Consider the following 19,402-nt stretch of genomic DNA (forward strand, 5'->3'; position numbering starts at 1 on the left):
CACGGGGCGGCCTCTCCCGGGACGCCGGGCTGCCAGGCCGCCCGCAGAACCCTCTCCTTCTCCAGGGCAGACGACCCTGGCGAGCCAAACGCCGTGCCAGCGGCCCCACCCACTCGCCTCCAACCGACCGCGGTCTCCTTCCCGGCTCCCGGCAGCCCCCGCGGAGCCCCGCCCGCACGGAGCATGCCGGGAGTCGAGGTGCCCGGCGCTTCGTGACCCTCTCCCGTTCGGAATTCCGCTCGGAACGCCGAGAGGCACCGTCGCAGCAGGCGCTCCGGCTCCGCGCTCGCCGCTCCCGGGCCGCAAGGACGGCGCCTCTCGCCCGGCGCGCCCAGAGCCCCGCCCAGCCCCCCGCCTAGCGCCCTCCACGTCCACTGACAGCGGAACGGCGCCGGGAGCCGCGGCCCAGCCGGGAGTGCGCAGGCGCAGCAGCTCGGCGCGGAGACGGGTTAGGCCCGGAGGGCGGGGCCGGCACGAGGACTCGGGCCGCGGCGGCGCGCACGTAGGCACGTAGGGCCCGTCACGTGGGGAGCCGAGGATCGCAGTGCGCGCGGCCGCCGCGGCTGGTGTGGGGTTGAGTCAGTTGTGACACCCGGAGCTGCTGACCCGACGGGAGGCTCTCGGGACCCGCGGCCCGGTAGCAGGCGCGGAGCTCTGGGGGTCGTGAGCCTGGCCCCCGTCCTAGAGCTGCGCGGAGCCGGCGCCGCCACCGCCTCCCGCCCCCGCCCGCGAACAGCCGCCGCCGCCGTCTCCGATGGCGTCCGCCTCCGGGGCCATGGCGAAGCACGAGCAGATCCTGGTCCTCGACCCGCCCTCAGACCTCAAATTCAAAGGTAGGCTGGCCGGCGGGGCCGCGCCCGAGCGGGGTCGGCGGGCGGCGGCGGCGGGGCCGGGCCGCGCTCCCCTCCCCCACGCCCGCGCCCAGCCCCGGCCCCGCCGCGTCCGGCCCTCGGCCCCGCGCTGTCCGCCGCTGGCCGGGCGGCCGGGCCGCGGAGGGGAGGAGAGGGCGGGAGCCAGCCGGGCGCCGCCGCCATCTTGCGGCCCGCGGGGGCGCCGCGGGAGCCCGCCCGCGCCTCGCCCGCTCGCCCGCCCGCCCGCACGGCGTCCTTGCCCCGGGGCGGCCGCGGCGCGCTCGGGGCCGTGCGGGCGGCCGGCGGCGGCGTTGGCGGCGACGGCGGCGTGACGGGCCCTGCGGGCGCCAGGGGGCGGCCGTCGGCGGCTGCGGCCGGGCGGGGCGGCCGCGGGCCTCGGCCCGGCTCTCCGCTGTCAGGTGCGGGGCTCCGGCGAGGCGCAGCGCCGTCTGGCTGCGACCGACCCCGGGTGCTGGCAGGGCCCCAGGCGCGCGCGGCGGAGAGCTGTGCGTCAGCCGGGGGGAGGATGGCCGTGGGGCAGGGGTTGTGGGTCCCCTGTGTCGCTTGGGCTTGGCCCTCGGCACGGAGGATCCGCTCCTTGAGCCGCCTAGGCCCGGAGTTCACGCGGTCTTTTTTGCTGAAGAATCCTCAGTGTTTGCGACTGCTGCGTTTGCGGTTTCCCAGCATCCCCCGAGAAAGCTGATAAGGTGCCACCCAGCTCTGGAACTGTTGACTTTGGAGCCTTGACTGTGATAGCCTGTCACTGGCTCGGTGAGCCTTGCTCAGATGCAAGGCCGTCCGCCTCTTTCTGGTTGTGAAGGGTACGTTGGGGAAGAAAAGTTAAACCGAACAACTTACTGTATATTTAAGGAATAACGACAGAATGGATCCAAAAAGAAAACGTGCTCCTTTCTGTCTTGAAGTGTAAACTGAGTCTCCCCCCACCCTTTTGAAAGTTAATACCTTCGGCTTTGGGAACTACGAGGTAACAATTTCCTTCGGGTGCATAGCGATTCCACTACTACAAGAAAAAGAAAACCCATTATAATGTGATTGAATCCCAATGAAAATAGCTGGATTGCCCCTGTTGGGAACAACGTAAAATAGTTTCAGATATTTAAATTTTTTATATTTTAAATAGTTTCAGGACTTACGCTTAGAGTATTTTGCAGGTGTTTCAGTGCAGTGACACGTTTCTCTGAATGGAAACACAGGACTCCTCACTACACAAGAACTTATTTTATGGAACTAGGGGTAGTGAACTACATTTATTTACTTTTTTTTTAATGCTTTTTTTTTGAACCACATTTATAATCCCGGTTTTTTGAGGCCAAGCCAGGAACCATCGAAAGTTTGAAGCAATCCTTGGCTACGTGGGAGACACTAGACAGTGTCTCAGAACCTCGGATATTTTGAGTGCATTTTGCTTCAGCAAATTTCTGTGTTGGGGTTTTTGGAGGGGCTGGGCGGTGCATCCATCATTAGTGGAATCAATTTAATGTAAATATTTATGAAATTCAGAGTGGTTTGCTTTTCATTTTTGGACGGTGTGAGAGCAAATTTTTTCTACTGCATAGTCACCGTGCGAAAAGTATTTTATGAGGCAGGTTTTAAAAACCATCAGAAGATATACTACATTATTCCTTATCCACGTAGATCACTTATTTTTGATGTTAAATAATTACAACTGTTTATACAGCAGGCTCTTCTGTTACCAAGATGATGCCAAGACTAGTATCAAAAAATGATATCAAGACTAGTGAGGGAGACCAAAAAGGTATATAAATAGTAACATAGAGCCAGAGTAGCCTGTCTGAGGAAAGAAAAAAAAAATAAAAGCTTGTTTTTCTGTAGAACTCTCTTAAGGAGGGGAAAGGACTCTCTTCAGTTGCTTGGGGAAAGGTTGAGTGAACTCTGAGGTGAGGAGATGAGAAGCATACACTGAGATGCCCGGCTGTTCAGGCTTCTGCAAAGGTGGGCGAAATGGGGATGATAGGGAGAGACAGGAGAGGATTGAAGTAGGAGTTTGACATTTGGGGTTTGATGCTTGCCTCCTTAATGTTACTTTGTTAGTCAAAGATAAGTTGGTACAATGGAAGCCTCTGTTTAAATGCATAGCTCTAAGCTAAGCTTGATTCTGAATCCACCGTGTGCTTTCTGAATCCAGAATCCACCATGTGCATGATCTTTTGGTTAACCATATCAAAAAAGATCTGATTTTTACATGTAATTTCATCTAAGCATTTGTACTTTTGCAAAAATATTTGCTAGGTTTATTTGAATTATTTGGATTCATCATAGCTTGAATCCAAATAGGTTTCTTCAGAAACCATTCTAAGATTGATGGTTTTCCTTTAACATCAATAATGACTTGGTAAGAATTATCATTACTTTGTACAGTTTTGGGAAAGCAGATATACTTCTGTATATCTCAGTCTTTACTCAAAAATGTTAACTGGTAATACATAGAAAATCTTTCATGATTGTAGAATGATTCTAAAGCTCATCTTTTAGTGCTTTAGTACATCAGAACATTTTTACTTTTGACCAATAATTTAGATTTGAAATTGGATATTGCATGGAAAAAACCTTTTTTTGCTTATTGTTTTGTGTAGCATTTAATTTTTCCTAGCTGCTAACAGTATTGGAGGGAAGTTTGAAGAAGACAGTTTTTTCCTCTTAATGGTCAGGGAAAAGAGAAAAAAACTGAAATCATTGTGTTGGAGGTAGCTCTTGTTAGTATCCAAGGAATAGAGAGAGACCTGTGATCTCACTGCCAGACTTCCCAGGCTGGCTTTGGACTCCCAAGTATAACCATGAGGATCTTGAATTCTGTCTAAATTTTTTTTTTTAATTTAAAAGGATTTATTTTTATTTTCTATGTAGAAGTCTCTTTCCTGCATGTACACTGCTTAGGTGCTGGGTGCCTGTGGAGCACAGAAGAGGGTGTAAGATCTTTGGAAATGAAGTTACAAATGTCATTAGCTGCCACGTGGGTTCCAGGAATTGAACCTGGATCCTCAGCAAAAGCAGCCAGTGTTCTCAACCACTGAACCATCTCTCCAACCACCTGTAAAATTTTTTTGAAGATTTATTTATTTATTATTTGTGTTCTGCCATACCCACCAAAAGAGGGCACCAGATCTTACTGTAGATGGTTATGAGCCACCATGTGGTTGCTGGGAATTGAACTTAGGGCCTTTGGAAGAACAGCCAGTGTTCTCAACCACTGAGCCATCTCTCCAGCCATCTTTAAATTTTTTTTTTTAAACAATATTATCCTGTGACAGTTTACACGCACACACATATACACATGTGCACACATACAATGTGTATCTTGATCTTGTCCACCCCTGCTTTGGTGTTCTTCTCCACCTGACCTCCCTCATACATTCCCCTCCCACCTTCATGACCTTGGAAAAAATAATTTTATTAGTTTTAATTAGGCGTGTGTGTCTTCATGGGGCTATGTGCATATGAGTGCAGGTGCCCTTGGAGACTGGAGGTATAGGATACCCTGAAGCTGGAGATGATTGTGGTGAGCTGATTGTGTCTGTTCTGGGAACTGAACCAGGTCCTCCAAAAGAGCAGCAAGCGCTCTTAACTGCTAAGCTATCTCCTCAAGCTCCGCCTACCCTAAAAAGTCTACTGAATTCAGCTAGGCTATCCCCATGTGTGTTGGTGTGAGGCTGTCCATTGGAGCCACCTCCCTTCCCCCAAAGAAAATTGACCCCTTTCTTAATAATGGTCAGCTGACTTGATCATGTGCAGGTCTTGTGTAGGTAACCACAGCTGCTGTGAGCTTAGAATTGCAGTGACCGTGTCACGACACGTCACGACACGTCACGACACGTCACGACACGTCACCAGAAGACGGCATCTCATAGCAAGCACTCTCTTCTATCATTGTGTTCTTTTCTCCTCTTTGATATTCTCTAAGCCTTGAGAGGAGTGTGGCCCATTCAGGATGGAGCACTCTGTGTCACTAATCTTAACACTTATGATTCCTGAACTAATTACTTACTGCTCGATACGAAAAGAAGCTTCTCTGATAAAGATTGAGAGCGGCACTTATCTATGGGTATAAACATGAATGTTTAGATGCAGGTCAACAACACGAGAATTTAGTAAGACACCAGTAGTAGGTTCTCCTAAAGTAGTAGGTTCTACTAAGATTTCCCCAGCAGTGGACTGTATCTCCTTGCCCATAGGGTAAGGTTTTGTTTGTTTTTGTTGTTTGTTTGGGATGTGTTTTTTGCTATAGTATATTGCCTTCAGCACCTGTGTGTCTATATACATACATGCTCTCTTCCCTGAGAAAGATTTTGTTCCTTTCAATTCTTACTGGTCAAATTCTTAGGTCAAATCACTCATGACTAAGACCATTTTCTAGCAGATTTTTGTCCCTCGTGTTTTCAGTCACTGTCTTCTTATTAACATACAAGTAAACCAAAGTGTCTCATTTAAAAAAAAAAAAATCAAATAAGCAAACAAGGCTCACTTGTTTCCCAACCCTTTGTCTAATTCTTCTGGTCCTTTGTTTCTTTTGCATTTAGACTTTTTGGGAAAAGTCCATGTTTACTATTGTCTAGTTCTTTTACCTCCTTCACTGTAGTCAGGTCACTGTAGTCATACTTGTGTCCTCACTACTTGATTGTCTCCTGAATTGATAAGTTCCAATTTTACCTAACTTTACCAGTTACTGCTACTGAAAGTTACTCTTCAGAAAACTTCCTCAGACTTCAGTATCACTATTTTCTGCCCTCTCCCCTACCTTTAAGTCCTGTTTGTGTCTTTCCTTAAATGTTACTGTTTCTGAGACCTTGATTTGGGTTCAACGTCATATTTATATGATAGAATAGTACAAAGAACACAGGATAAACATGTGTATTCTAATAGGTAGAAATAGAGAAGTCAAAATTAATAATTGATCCCCAAAAGACCATAACCCAGCAGGTTATATATCAAATCTTAAATCTTTTTTTCCTATGAATTTATTTATTTTAATTTTTTTCCTTATTCAGACTTACTAGGTTTTTTTCTTTATGTTCCTGCACATTTTGGCGTATACCCAATTCTGAATTTCCTTCAGACTTCAGTCAATTACTTTCTGTTTTTGGTTTTGGAGGCAAGGTCTCACCATGTAACTCTGGCTGATCTGGGACTGTAGACCAGGCTGGCCTTGAACTCAGATCTGCCTACCTCAGCCTCCTGAATTCTGGGGTGTGTGCCACCACTGGCTGATAGAAAAAATTATTATCAGTGTATGGGTGTATGTGTGTGAATGGAGGGGGGGGTTCTGTGTCTGCCTGCTTGTGCAGTGGTGTGTATGGAGGTCAGAGGACACTGGGATCTAACTCAGGAGGTCAGGCTTGAGTGGCAAATGTCTCACCCATGGAGCCATTCACTGGCTCAGAGACTACACAATCCTTAATGTGCTTTAGATTTGAATGCTTCTAGCAAATGAGAGCTCAAAACCCACATATTCCAAGTCCCCTTCCCCCTTAGGCCCGAACATACATTTTTTTTTTAAGTAACATTGTAATTAGTCATATGCATACTTATAATCTTTTACCTCTGTTGATATGACTTTAATGCAGCTCTGCTTGTAAACTTGTTGTTTTTAGAATTAAATCAGTCATAAATTTGTCAGGATTAGGTGTTGGAGCTACAATTGTGAAGTCGCTGTTTTTGTGGGGGCAATTCTATAAAGGTCATGATCCCAGTTTTCAGATGGATGACATGTAGGGGAAGCCTTTTGACAGTTGAGAACTGAGATTCCAATAGTAAATAGAAATGACCTAGGGCAGTGGCTCTCAGCCCGTAGGCCATGCATGATTCCTTTGGCAAAGCTCTGTCTCCAAAAATACATATATTAGGATTCATAACAGTAGCAAAATTATAGTTGTGAAGTAGCAACAACTACTTATGGTTGGGGTCACCACAACATGAGAAACTGTATTAAAGGGCAGCAACATTTAGGACAGTTGAGAACCACTGACCTAGAGGAAGAAAGGAAAAGGTAGGTGCTGCATCCTGAAGGAGGAGGAAGGAGCACGTGATGTTATGATATAATTAAGCTGGAAGGGTTCCAGGCAGCAGTGGTAGAAATGTGGTTCTGGTCTGGTAGGTCAAGTTAGAAGTTTCTTTTTTCTTTTTTTTTTTTTCCTAAGCCACTGAGGGTCTTTACATGTGTATGTGTGTGTGTGTTTTAACTCCTGTTTTTTTGGCGGGGAGGGCCAGCTATAAAGCTGGGCTAGGGTATTTTGTGTTTCATTAAAGAAATATTTAATGGCAGCTATGCTGATTGGTATTAGAAATGAGGTAATTAGGTGTTGTGGTGCAGCAATTGTGGCAAGAGATGACAGTGGTGTTGGAGATAATGAAAGGTCAAAAGAGAGAAGGCATGTTTTCTTAGATGGCACGCATGAAATGGAAGAGCGGTGGTGCTGTTGACTGAGCTAAGAAGCACTGAATGTCTGGATGAGACTGGTAACATTTTCTTTGGGGTATATGGGAGAGGGCTAGGAGGAAGACCATGTTCCTGCTGGTGTGACGGGCATGTTCAAAACTTGTCGATACTAATGAGAAGGTACTGAGTAGGCCTTTGGTTCTGTAAGTCTATCTAGATGTGGACTGATTAAATTTTTGTGGGGTGATTTCATCTGCAATAGCAGCTCTCATTTAAAAAAAAAAACTTTGATCTTTTTACAATTGGGTTTTTAACTTGCCTGGTACACATGTATTTTGAATTTTCAGTGTTCTAAAAAATGAGGTTAAGGGTGCTTTTTGTAGAGTTGACTAGCCCGCCTCCCCCCCTCCAAAAAAAGAGTTGACTAGGTGGATTGTTTGATTTTTGTATTTTTTTGTAGAGTCAGAAAAAAAATGAGTAGGGTTATTTGGGATTGTGTGGCTTAGATTTTTGTGAAGGTTTGTGACTACAGGTAAGTATCAAAAAGTCATTTAGCTTGGTGTTGGCATTGGTGCCACAAGCTTATAATCCTAGCACTGGAAAGGTGGAAGGAAGCAAGAGAACCTGGAGTTGTGAGCTAGCCTGGGCTACATGAAATCCAGTCTCAAGGAAAGGGGGTGGGAGGCTAGGAAGATGGCTTAGTCAGTAAAGTGCTTACCTGCCAGCATGAGAACCAGAGTTTGGATTCCTGCACCCAGGTAAAAAGGATGGTGTGGTGGCTCATGCTTCTAATCCTAGCACTGGAGACACAGGAGGATCCCTGGGCCTTGCTGGCCTGTCAGTCCAGACTAGTTGGTAAGGTCCAGGCTAGTGAGACACCATCTCAAAGGAAGTGGATGGTGTTCCTGATAACACCTAAGTTTATTCTTTGACTTCCACATGCTTGCACATGTGTACCTGCACACAGTTAAAAATACAAAAATCACTTTAAAAATCATTTTAATCAAGTTGGAAAATATGCAGTAGTACCCCGCTTCATTTGTAAGTTTTGCTTTCTGTGATTGGGATCAGCTGTGGTCCCAAAATAGAAAGGGAAAAATTTCCAGACACAGTTTTTAAGTTTAAATTTGCTTCCTTCTGAGTTACAGGATAAAACCAGGCGTTGTCTTTCCTTCTTGCCAAGGACCTGACTATCTGTTTGGCCACTTATTTCCATACTGCAAAGCTGCCCACCAACCCGTTACTTAGACATTTTCTTTTTATTTTGTTGCTATTACAACATTGGTTTTCAGGTTACCCTTATTTTATTTAAAAATGGCCTAAAAATTAACAGTAAGGCTGGCATTTTCAGTATGTCTGGATATGCCCAAGAGAAGCCACAGAGTGTTTTTTTAAGTGCAAAGTTCTCAGCTTAATAGGGAAAGGAAGAAATTCTTTTCTGATGTTAGGAAGAAAGGCAGGCCTCTTGTCCATGAAGTTTTGAAAAGTGAAAGGGATTGTCTTTGGCTTTGCTGTTGTACCTCACATGAGAAGAATATGTGGGTATGGCATGTGATACAGGTTTAGTTAAAATGGAAAAGGCATTAAATTATAGGACTTGATTCTGGTTTTGATATTTAGGCATCCACTAGGGGTTTTGGGACATATCTCCCATGGATAAGGAGGCATATGTATAAAAATTGGGAAAACTTGATTTAAGTTCTTCAGAATTTGGTATTTTTAAAATACTATTGTTTTAGTGTATCAGACCCCCCCCAAACAAAATTTTGTTATGCATATTTAAGATACTGGTTTTTATCATTGTGACAAAATAACAGGACAGGCAACCTACGGAAGAAAGGCTTATTTCATTCAACTTAAGAGTCCTAGGAGATGCAGTCCATCATAGCGAGGAAATTGGCGACAGGAGTTCAAGGTCACGTTGAATTTTCAGTCAGGAAGCAGAGTGATGGTGAATTCTGGTGCTTACCTGTCTGTCTCCTTTTTATAGTCTAGGATTTGAACTGTGGAATGATGCCACTCACATTTGATGAGGGTTTTCCTACCTCAGCTAACCTAACCTGGACACCCCTCACTGGTGTAGTTCTAGATCCTGTCAAGTTGACAATATAATCCATCTCAGATCCCTAACATGATGTCATGGGTAGGTAGTAAGTGGCTGCATGACTGAAGCAGTCAGTTTGTTCCTGCACCTCTTCTCTCTTTCCCTAACTCCCTCCCCCCTCATTAGTTAAAGCTTTGTCATAGAGCAGGAATCCAGATACAGCATAGTTGAATGTCATGTGTACTGTTAAATCTCTAGAATATAGGTGTTCATCTGCACATGCGCTACTTTGCGTCCTTTGACCTTTTTCTCCCCATCATTCCTCCCTTAACCTTTTGAGTTTTCTGTTACAGCCTTTTTTTTTTTTTTAAGACACTCTTTTTGTAGCCTTTGGGTGGCTTAGAGCTCAGGGTGCTCCTGCCTCTGCCTTCTAAGTGCTAGGGTTAAAGGTGTGCACATTCCTGGTTAAAAGCCTTTTTACCACACAGAAATGCTTTGTGAAGGGACCCTGCTGGCGAGACATCCTTTTTTTTTTTTTTCTTTCCTAAATTGGCCACTTCTGATCTCTTCCTTGTTGGCTTTATGTCTTTTGAAAGACTGTCATGTGAAGGTTTACTTACTTTTTTGAGATGGAGGATCTGGCTTTCTTAGAATTATGAAAAGTTGTTTTTAGAAGAAACCTAAACCTAAAAGAACTATTATTTGCAAATGCTTGTTAAACCTACTTTAACCATAACTGAAATGTGACTCAGATCACTCAAAATTTTAAACTTAGGAAAATTTCCAAGTGTATGCCTCTTTAAAATGTGACTTAATAATTTAAACATATTTGTTAATATCTTGATTTACTTGTATATTTTTGTTTGCCTTTCTGGAGTGGGGAGGTGCGCTGTAATTGAGCCTCAGGCTTTATGCCTCTGAGGCAAACATTCTGCTACTGACTGACATACATCCTTAGTGGTTGCCTAAGTACTTCTAAAACAAGTATTCTAGGACCTAACGTTTCATTCCTTATTTGAGTCTGTAAAATTTCTTAACAAAAAAGGAAACGTTTTCTTGGCATATCATGATATTCTTATTTAAAACCCAACAGGAAATCTTTAATAGCGTCTAATCAGTCTTGAAATTTTTCCAGTTGTACTACTGGTTTCAGTTGTTTCTTTCAACATGTGCGTTGCGTTAGGTTGCTGAGTGCTAATGTTTCTCGCTGTCTTTTTCTGTTCCTGTAATTAAGTTGTGTGATGGATTTGTTGAGAAGACCATATCAGTTGTCTAATAGACAGTCTTGTATTTAGATGTATTAATATTTCTGTAAGCTTTGTGTTTGATTAAAGAGGCTTGATTACTCTTGGATTTCAGTATTTTTGGCAAAGTGTATTTCATAGATTGTATTGTATCACAGTTGTCTTGCTTGTGGTGATAAACTGGTTGGTACATAAGCATTTATTGTAACAGAAAAAAGGCTGGAAGAATGCTCTCAATATTTAGTTCTATTGGGATTAGTGTGTCGGGTTTTTATCAATTTTTTGTTTTCTGAGATTTGCTACAGTGAATATATAATAGGTATAATAAGTATAATTTAAATAATTTATTGATTTGACTGACACCTTTGGGAGATTAATTAGAAGGATTCATTTGTCCTATATAGTTTTCACTAGTAGATTAAATTTTTCTACAGTTTTACAGGAAAAGTTTTATAAAGATTAGTTGTGTAACATCTGTGTAAGTTACACTCAAAAGGGAATGACTTGTCAAACTCTGATAACAGAAACATAACACAAAGAAATTGTAAAGGAATGACTCTTGTTTACATGTTTGATACCAGGAGCTGTCACCAAAGATTGCCAGATCCACAGCCTTACACAAAGGCCACTAGTGAAAAACATCCACAGAAAGCACTTCTTTCTCTAAGGATGTTTATTTAATACTTAGCTGCCGTAGAAACTTTGGACTATTATTGATCTTTATTGCCTAGATTATTGCTTCAAAAACAATTGATGTAATCAGCCCTTATTTTTTAAAACTTACCCTTACTCAGACTCCTTGTGTATATTCATACACAGTTTATGTTAGGAGTGTTCCCATTGTGGTGCTACTTCCAAATTAATTGATCTTCGGAGAATCTCTTTGGTTTAGGTAACACGTGGAATGCTGATTTACAGTTAAAATGGTAGTTAAGGTCTAATCTGGTCTGACAAGATAGCTCAGTGGGTAAAGACACTTGTTCCCATGCCTGACAGTCTTGAGTTTGATCCCATGACCCATATAGAGAACATACTTTTTCAAATTGTCCTCTGACTTTTCCATTTGTACTGTACCACCAATACACATGTGTCTCATACACAGACAAAATAAATTTTTAAATTTAAGTAAACCTGATTTGTTGGGCCTGTATAGATAGTTCAGGTCTAAGAGCACTGGCTTGCTCTTCCAGAGGAACCAGGTTCGATTCCCAGTACCCGTATGGCAGTTCATAGCTGTCTGTGATTCCTGTTCCAGGGAATCTAATACCCCAACCCACACATACATGTAGTCAAAACAGTATGCATAAAAAATAGCCTAATTTGTAACAACTTTGTAAATGTTAGGTCAAGCTGCATACAAGTGTGATATGTTGCCATCCGTTGCCGGCTTCTTGTGAGAATGTATGTGGATGTATTTGGTGATTACTTGTTTCTCTGGGAATTGTCCCTGCACATAGGATTAAACAAGTAGGTTTATGGTCCCTCTTCCCCAGATATTGTGGATTGGTTCACTAGGCCGTTTTAGGATTAAAAAAACAAAACAAAGCCACTAGAACAGAATCAAATCTGAACGGTTGACACTAGGCCCACAGATTCCACACCTTGAGATTTAAATAACTACTCAAAAGAAAAGGCATTAAAAAAAATAAGCCTGTATCAAACATGCATAAACTGTGTAACATATAACAATTGACATAGTATTAACCTTGTATTTGGTATTGTAATCTAGATATATTTTATAGAATTGTGGTAGATGTATATAGGTTATGTGTAAAAAATATGTTTGTCATTTTATATAATAGGCCTGAACACCCACAGATTTTGGTGTCTGTGTCTAGGAGCTGGGACCTTGGTCAGTTGTGGGAGTCCTATATAAGCAGTTTCTACACCAAAGGAAAAATATGTAGCTGACTACTGGGAAGCTTAGGTGTTTTTTTTTTTTTTTTTTTTTTTTTTTAATGCAACTGACAAGTAAGAGTTTTTATGCCTTGAGATAGAGGTAAACAAACTTTACACTTTAAGGTATTATACACTTAAGACAAGACTATAGAGATTTGATCAAAAGTGCATGCAGAGGCAATTAGTTGAAAGAGACAAGCAGGCAAGGAGTTTTTATGGTGCTTGCTTTTTCTTGGATGTAATCCTGGCTTTGTTGTTCATTCTGCTTCATTTCCCATGCCACCACTTTGCTACATTTTCAATAGTGAACTCTTTAAAATAGATGTTTGGTCTCTCTCTCTCTCTCTCTCTCTTCCTTAAATATGATTGGATCTTTGTGTATGTATGGGTTTTTTTGTTTGTTTGTTTGTTTGTTTGCTTGTTTGTTTTTCTGAGACAGAGTTTCACTGTGTAGCCATGGCTATGCTGGAACTCATTCTGTAGACCAGGCTGGCCCAGATCCATCTGCCTCTGCCAAAGGCATGCACCAACCTGTTTGTGATTGGATTTTATAATTTCTGGAAAGCTAGTTTAGATCACTGTGTTCTCTTTTTTTAGTGAGATTTCATAAGGGGCTTTTTTTTAAAAATTTTTTTCAGTGTTTTAACTAAATCTTTTTTGAATAGAAATAGAACTCATTTGGGGATGGTGAGGGGGCTTAGACAAGATTTTTACCTTTTGTGTTCTGATAGCAGCACAGTAAAGGGGCAGTATGGACAAAGAATAAAAATGTAAGGCCAGAATGGTTTATGAAAAACAAGAATTACCATTTGAAGCAAAACATGTATACTTTTGCCTTTTATTTTTTTCTTGTGTAAAAATGACTAACGACATATGGTAATTCAACATATATGTATTGAATAGCACAAGGACTCAAAGCTTGTTAACTTAGTCAACAGTGAATTAAATGTTTCCTTAGGAGGCTATGGTGTAATTGAAAGAATGGGACAAGGCATCCATATAGTAGGAAAAATGTGAAATATCATAAAGTAGTGTATGGATATAATTTCATATGAATTGTATAACCAGCTATGATTCCATTTTAAAGTGCATTATTTGGTATTGAACTTTGTGCTGTTATGTAGAAGCCACTAACAGGCTGAGTAGCCTAGTGAAAAACTGAGAAAAAAAGCCTTGTAAGCAGCTGTGAAGACATTTCGCTTGCTTCAGTGTCATGGGTGTTAGAAGACTTGATGACTTTGCAGTTCACAGCCCTGCAAGAGCTTCTGTAATTCTTAGTCACCCTAGGTTCCAAAGTGGGTGACAAGGCCTTCAATTGGAGTTGTGCTTAGAGTGGTTTTGCATGAGAGCAGAGAAACCCTGAGCTTAAGGGACCTTAATCTTAATGGCATTCTCACGGACGTTTCCTGGACTTCGTTGCAGGGTATCTGGGGCGGTAAACATGCCCTATCTGGTCCTCAGGAAGGAGATGTTATCCCATAAGACTTCTCTGCTTAACACCTCCCTGAGAGGATAGGAAGACATGTAGAGGTGCTGTAGGCTCTTGAAGCCTTGTGTGCCCAAAGGGTTGGATAGAAAATGTCTGAAATAGCACAATATGAGTAGAATCAAATCCGAGTATGTATGTGAGTGTTCATAGTGTAATTATTTCAGCTTTGTTATGAAAATTATCATAATAAAGGACAAAACAAAGTGCTTCCTACCCCTGGTTGATTCTTTTTTGTAGCTTGACAACTAAAGATTTTATTGGTAGTAATTCATATCATTATGGATGAAAGTTTTAAAATTTTGAATGGCTCTTTTTAGAACCATAGTCAGAATTCCTTAAATTTTTTTTTTTAATTTTTAGATTTTCTGTGTATGAATGCTTTGCTAGTGTGTGTGCTTGGTGTTCAGAGTCAGAACAGGGGGTTTCCTCTCATTGGGGCCCCTCTTAAGGATACTCTCACCTCCCAGTAGTTAACACTGGAGAGTAGGCCTTTGGGGGACATTCAAGACCCACATGCTAGCAGGAGGAACCTTGGAGTTCTGATCATTCTGTGGGACCACTGGCATTGCACAATGTTACCATTTTATATCCCCTTTCCTCCTGTTGCACCTGGTGCCAAGGGAAAATATTTTGTGTCTTTATGTTTGTAGCTTGTAGCACCTTCTGTTTATAGATATATACTTTTTTCCTGAGGTGTAAAGGTATTGTGTGTGTTTTTGGGGGGGTAGTAGGGTGATAACAGCTTTCTTAACAGTTGTAGTTTTTATGAATTCAGTGTTGTTGTTGTTTTGGGGGGGCAGCCGGGGGGTTGGTTTTTCAAGACAGGGTTTCTCTGTGTAGCCTTGGCTGTGCTGGATTTGCTTTGTAGAGCAGGCTGGCCTACAGACCAGAGATCTGCCCACCTGCCTCTGCCTACCTGAGGGCTGATGTTAGAGGTGTGTGCCACTGCAGCCGGCTCTCTGTGTTAAGTTTTTGTGCATAACACCTATGCATCCTTTTAAGGAAGCTTAGAGTTTTCTTCAGATTCCTAAAGAATTCTTTGGCTTAAAAATGTTGGCCAGATGACTGAGGCTTGCCTAGAGGGATACACTGGAAAAAACAATCTTCACTGTACCTTTTAGGTGGTCTTACAGGATTTATGATATTATTTTCATAAGGTTAATTTGTGTAGTTAAGCATTTTGTTTTGGAGAGATTCTTTTTCCTTTTGATGTATTATCTCATCTTTGCATTTTTATGTTTAGAAAATATAATTCCTACTGGGTTATTTAAGTACTCTTTTTCGGAACACAATTACTAGGAATTTGTTGATTAAAAATATCATATAGTTATTTTACAGTCATATAGTTTAATTTTACAGTCGTGCACAGGGTGGTCAGGGTCAGGTGTGAAGGCCTGCCACACTACAAACTCACAGTTGCTGCTGTGATTTATGGGCACTGACATTGTTAGTTAGGGAGGGCACTCCTTGCTCCATCTGTTTCAGATATGGTTACTTCTACCCTTCATGCTGTGGATTTGGGAGGTAAAGTGGACAAGTGGTAGGGGGTGGTCCTCTTTTATCTTGGTTAGTTGTGTTGTAGAGATGATAAATCATCTGTTTTTCAAAAACAAGCAATTGAGGAGCAACGAAGGGTGTAAGATAGTCTACAGAATGAATGATTAGCTTATAATGAAACAATACCTCAAAATAAAAATTTACTTCTCAAGTCTTGATCTAAGCACTTTTAAAATTTTTCCACTTTTGTGAAGTACTCCCCCCTCCCCCCGTTATGCATTAGGCACACCTGTTTGTTTCTATCTCCTTGGAAGTCTTCTATCCTCTGGAAGTCTTTGTTGTAGACAGTTTCCAACACTCAGTCAAACTTTATTGGACATGGTTGGAGAATTTTTTTAACCCAAATTTCAAAATATGGCTGTTCTGAAGTTTTAAAAACATGATTTTTGTTTAAGAGTTAAATAAAGAGGTCAGAAGGTAACTTTGTGGGTAAGGGAGCTTGCAGTTGAGCTTGAAGAGTGCTGTTTCAGTCCCTTGAGCCCACATGGTAGGAGAGCATTGACTCCTGAACATCCCCTGCATGTAGACATGTACTCTAAATAACACAGCCAAATGAGCGTGTGAAAACAGACAAGTAAAAAGTAGGTAGGCTTTCATGATAGTTGTTTTGTATTTCAGACGTCTTAGCTTTTTCCTCCCCTTTTTGGTGCTGGTGGTTGAATGTGGGATTACAGCTGTGCTAGGTGAGTGTTCTGATTAGATAATCAATATCATTTCTTCGACAAGTAAAAATCAAAAAGCATAAAATGGACTTTTAAAGGACCATTTAAAATTGTTTTGGGGAGTAGTTAATGGTGTAGGGTTATTTTCTATTTGATGTGTTTTTAAGTTTTCTGTTTTGGCTTCAAACCAATAAAGAATTCTTGGCTATGCAGACTAAACTGTATAATTTGTCTTGGCCAATACAAATAGGTTTATCTTCACATCACATAGCCCATTGGAAAAAAAAAAATGAGGCTATACTGGCTAAGCAGAGGTAGATCGGTTTTTTAAATTCTATGTTCTTGTCATTTTGTTGAGTACAGAACTAAGGCTTTAAGATGATAGAGCATATGACATACTACTCATAAGACTTAACACGTTTGAGTGAATGAATTGTGAGGCGTGAGTACTGGTTTTAGTGTCTTTAGTGACAGAGTTGGCTTTGTGAATGTGAACCATAAGCACTGGTGAAGACCACTGGGAAATTGTGTCAGTCATGTGATGTGGCATGAGCATGCTAGAAGAGTACAGTTGTGGCTTGAGAGGGCTCACTGGGGAGAGATGCTTGTTGCTAAACCTGAGGACTGGATTTTGGTTTCTGGTACCCACAGAATGGAAGGAGAACACCAGTTCTGAAAGGTTGTCTTTGATCTACACATAGGCACTGTGGCATGCACGTGCTCATATGTACAACACACAAACATAAATGCAACCAAAATGAAAGAACTGACATCAGAGAGTTACTTCATGGATGAAATCACCAAAAGATGAAAAAAAGACCATTCCTATTTTCTGTAGAAAGTAGAATTGAGATGATATTAATTTCATCTTGAATTATATTTTTATTGTGAATCCAGTTAACTTTCTTTTTCTTTTTAAACCTTACAGGCCCCTTCACAGATGTAGTCACTACAAATCTTAAATTGCGAAACCCATCGGATAGAAAAGTGTGTTTCAAAGTGAAGACTACAGCACCTCGCCGGTACTGTGTGAGGCCCAACAGTGGAATTATTGACCCAGGGTCAACTGTGACTGTTTCAGGTAGCAGTTCATGTCCTACCTAGACTTTTGCAGTTTGGAATATTGACATTCGTGCCTGTTGTTATTTAATCTGTTTATTATTATTTGGCTTCAGTTTTTTGTTTAAAGGTGTTTTTTGGGTATCTTGCCATACAGAAACTTTCTTAAGCTTTCTCACTTTGATCCTGTATGTGGGCATATGATTAGTTATTGTCAGTATGAAACTTCACATCTGTTAGGCGTTTCTGTAGCTTACCACCATATTCTGTGTTCTTACTACCTCTTTGAAAATGACAGTGTTTTATGATTAAGTCATGTTTTGTGCAACTGCAGAAGTGTTTTGGTGTTTTGCTTAAAAATATATACCTGTTATGGGCCTGTTTATAAAATCAGAATCAGATGAGTGTATTCCTTTCAGTGTAAATGCCAGCAGTATCTTGCCTTGAACACTGCACTGCTGTTAATTCCCTCTGTGTATTGCTTACAGTAGTTCATTAGGATCTGCTGGTGCCATTGACCATGCCCTCTATAAACTGTCCATTCCTTCCTCAGACAGTCCTTTTAAAGAGACAGTGCTACTGAACAACATCTACCATGGTTGCAAGTCTGAGAATGTGTGGCTCCATGTAACTTGTGGGAGAGCGTCCCTGTACTCACACAGAGACTTACTTTGTCTTTTTTCTTTTCCTTTCTTTTCTTTTCTCTCTTCTTTTTTTCTTTTCCTTTCTTTTCTTTCCTCTTTTTTTTTTCTTTTCTGCAATAGTTCTCAACTCCTGCTTTTGTTAATTACAAAGGGAGCAGGAAAAAACACATGGATTCAATCTATTTGTTGTTTCAGACCACAGGCTCAGTTTGGGGAGTATGGCATAAGAAATGCATGTATTAAAACCAATGGTGACTCCTGATAATATTCCTAAAATTTTAAGATAATTCTACAGCTTTTATTTTCAAGCATATAGAATGTTAAAATAATGAATTATTTAAGGGCTAGTGGGGATATTTAAACTAGAACCTGGCTGCAAGATTCCATATACATTCTTAGTAATTACTGATTTATTGTTTATAATCTCTGATCTTGGATTTATGTCACATAAATTAAGCATGCTGATTGAACTCCTGGAACCTAAAACTTGTAACAGGCTAGTCAGGTCTAGAGGCATATATATAATATATATAATGCAATTGGGATTCCAGAAGAAAGTCTGAACATCAAGAAGTTATGACTTCCTTTGTTATCCTAAAATTAGATTTAAACAAATGAACACACTCTGAGTAGTTGTTTAAAATTCAGTTTAGAAAAACTAGTTATTAAAACAGTGTCTCAGTTGTCTAAATTAAAATCAGTGTAAAATGAATAATAAATGAAAATTATCAAGGTGATTGTGGATCTTGAGAGTGAATATTTTTGAATTTTTGAACCTGTCTTGATTTCCTTTAAATTTGTGAATTACTAAGGCAATAGGAGATAAAATGTAGAAGATAATGTTCTTTTCTTTCTGTTTAGTAATGCTACAGCCCTTTGATTATGATCCGAATGAAAAGAGTAAACATAAGTTCATGGTACAGACAATTTTTGCTCCACCAAACATTTCAGATATGGAAGCTGTGGTAAGTGTAGAAGTTGTACAGACATTATTTTTGGAGATGCAGTTTAAACTTTTGAGTTTGTTCAGCTCTCCACAATCCTGATTTCCTTGCCAAAAATTAAATATCAGAACAAAATGATAAAGAGCTAAAAACTCTAGAAATACTGTTCTTTGGGGGGGGGGGGTTGTTTTATGTTTAGTTCTGTTTTTTGGTTTTTCAAGACAGGGTTTCTCAGTGTAATAGTCCTGCCTGCTTTGCATCTTTGTAGACCAGGCTGGCCTTGAACCTGTGGAGATCCTGCCTCTACCTCCTGAGTGCTGGGATTGAAGGCGTAGGCCACAAAGTGAAGAAGAAAGTCACATGTATTGCTGTTGTCATTGTCATTCTTTTCATTACATTGTTTGTTTGTTTTCTTTGGTGCATGAGGAAGCCTATTTTAGTCAGAGGACAGCTTGGGTGGAGTTGGTTCTCCCATTCTCCCATACCATATGGTTCCTGGGATTGAACTCAGGTCATCAGTGTTGGCACTAGGTGCCTTTCCCTGCTGAGCCATCTCATGGGCCCAATCCTAGTGTAATTTTAATTGATGGAGATTGT

General features: G+C 41.4%; 1 protein-coding gene across 2 annotated transcripts in view; it reads left to right on the forward strand.

The window, feature by feature from the left end:
- The first annotated feature begins 521 nt into the window (after positions 1-521).
- The window catches only part of Vapa (VAMP associated protein A), a 32,309-nt gene continuing 13,428 nt past the window's right edge, over positions 522-19,402 (forward strand). Inside the window, exons 1-3 of one of the 2 annotated variants that reach the window (XM_021653531.2) lie at positions 522-833; positions 17,087-17,239; positions 18,723-18,826. In XM_021653531.2, coding sequence (XP_021509206.1) covers positions 755-833; positions 17,087-17,239; positions 18,723-18,826 — 336 coding nt within the window. In that variant the 5' untranslated portion in view covers positions 522-754. The remainder of the gene's footprint in view (positions 834-17,086; positions 17,240-18,722; positions 18,827-19,402) is intronic. The other variant, XM_021653530.2, reaches the window with a different exon arrangement.

The sequence above is a fragment of the Meriones unguiculatus genome, chromosome 15 (genome assembly GCF_030254825.1).
Source record: "Meriones unguiculatus strain TT.TT164.6M chromosome 15, Bangor_MerUng_6.1, whole genome shotgun sequence".
Classification (NCBI taxonomy): domain Eukaryota; kingdom Metazoa; phylum Chordata; class Mammalia; order Rodentia; family Muridae; genus Meriones; species Meriones unguiculatus.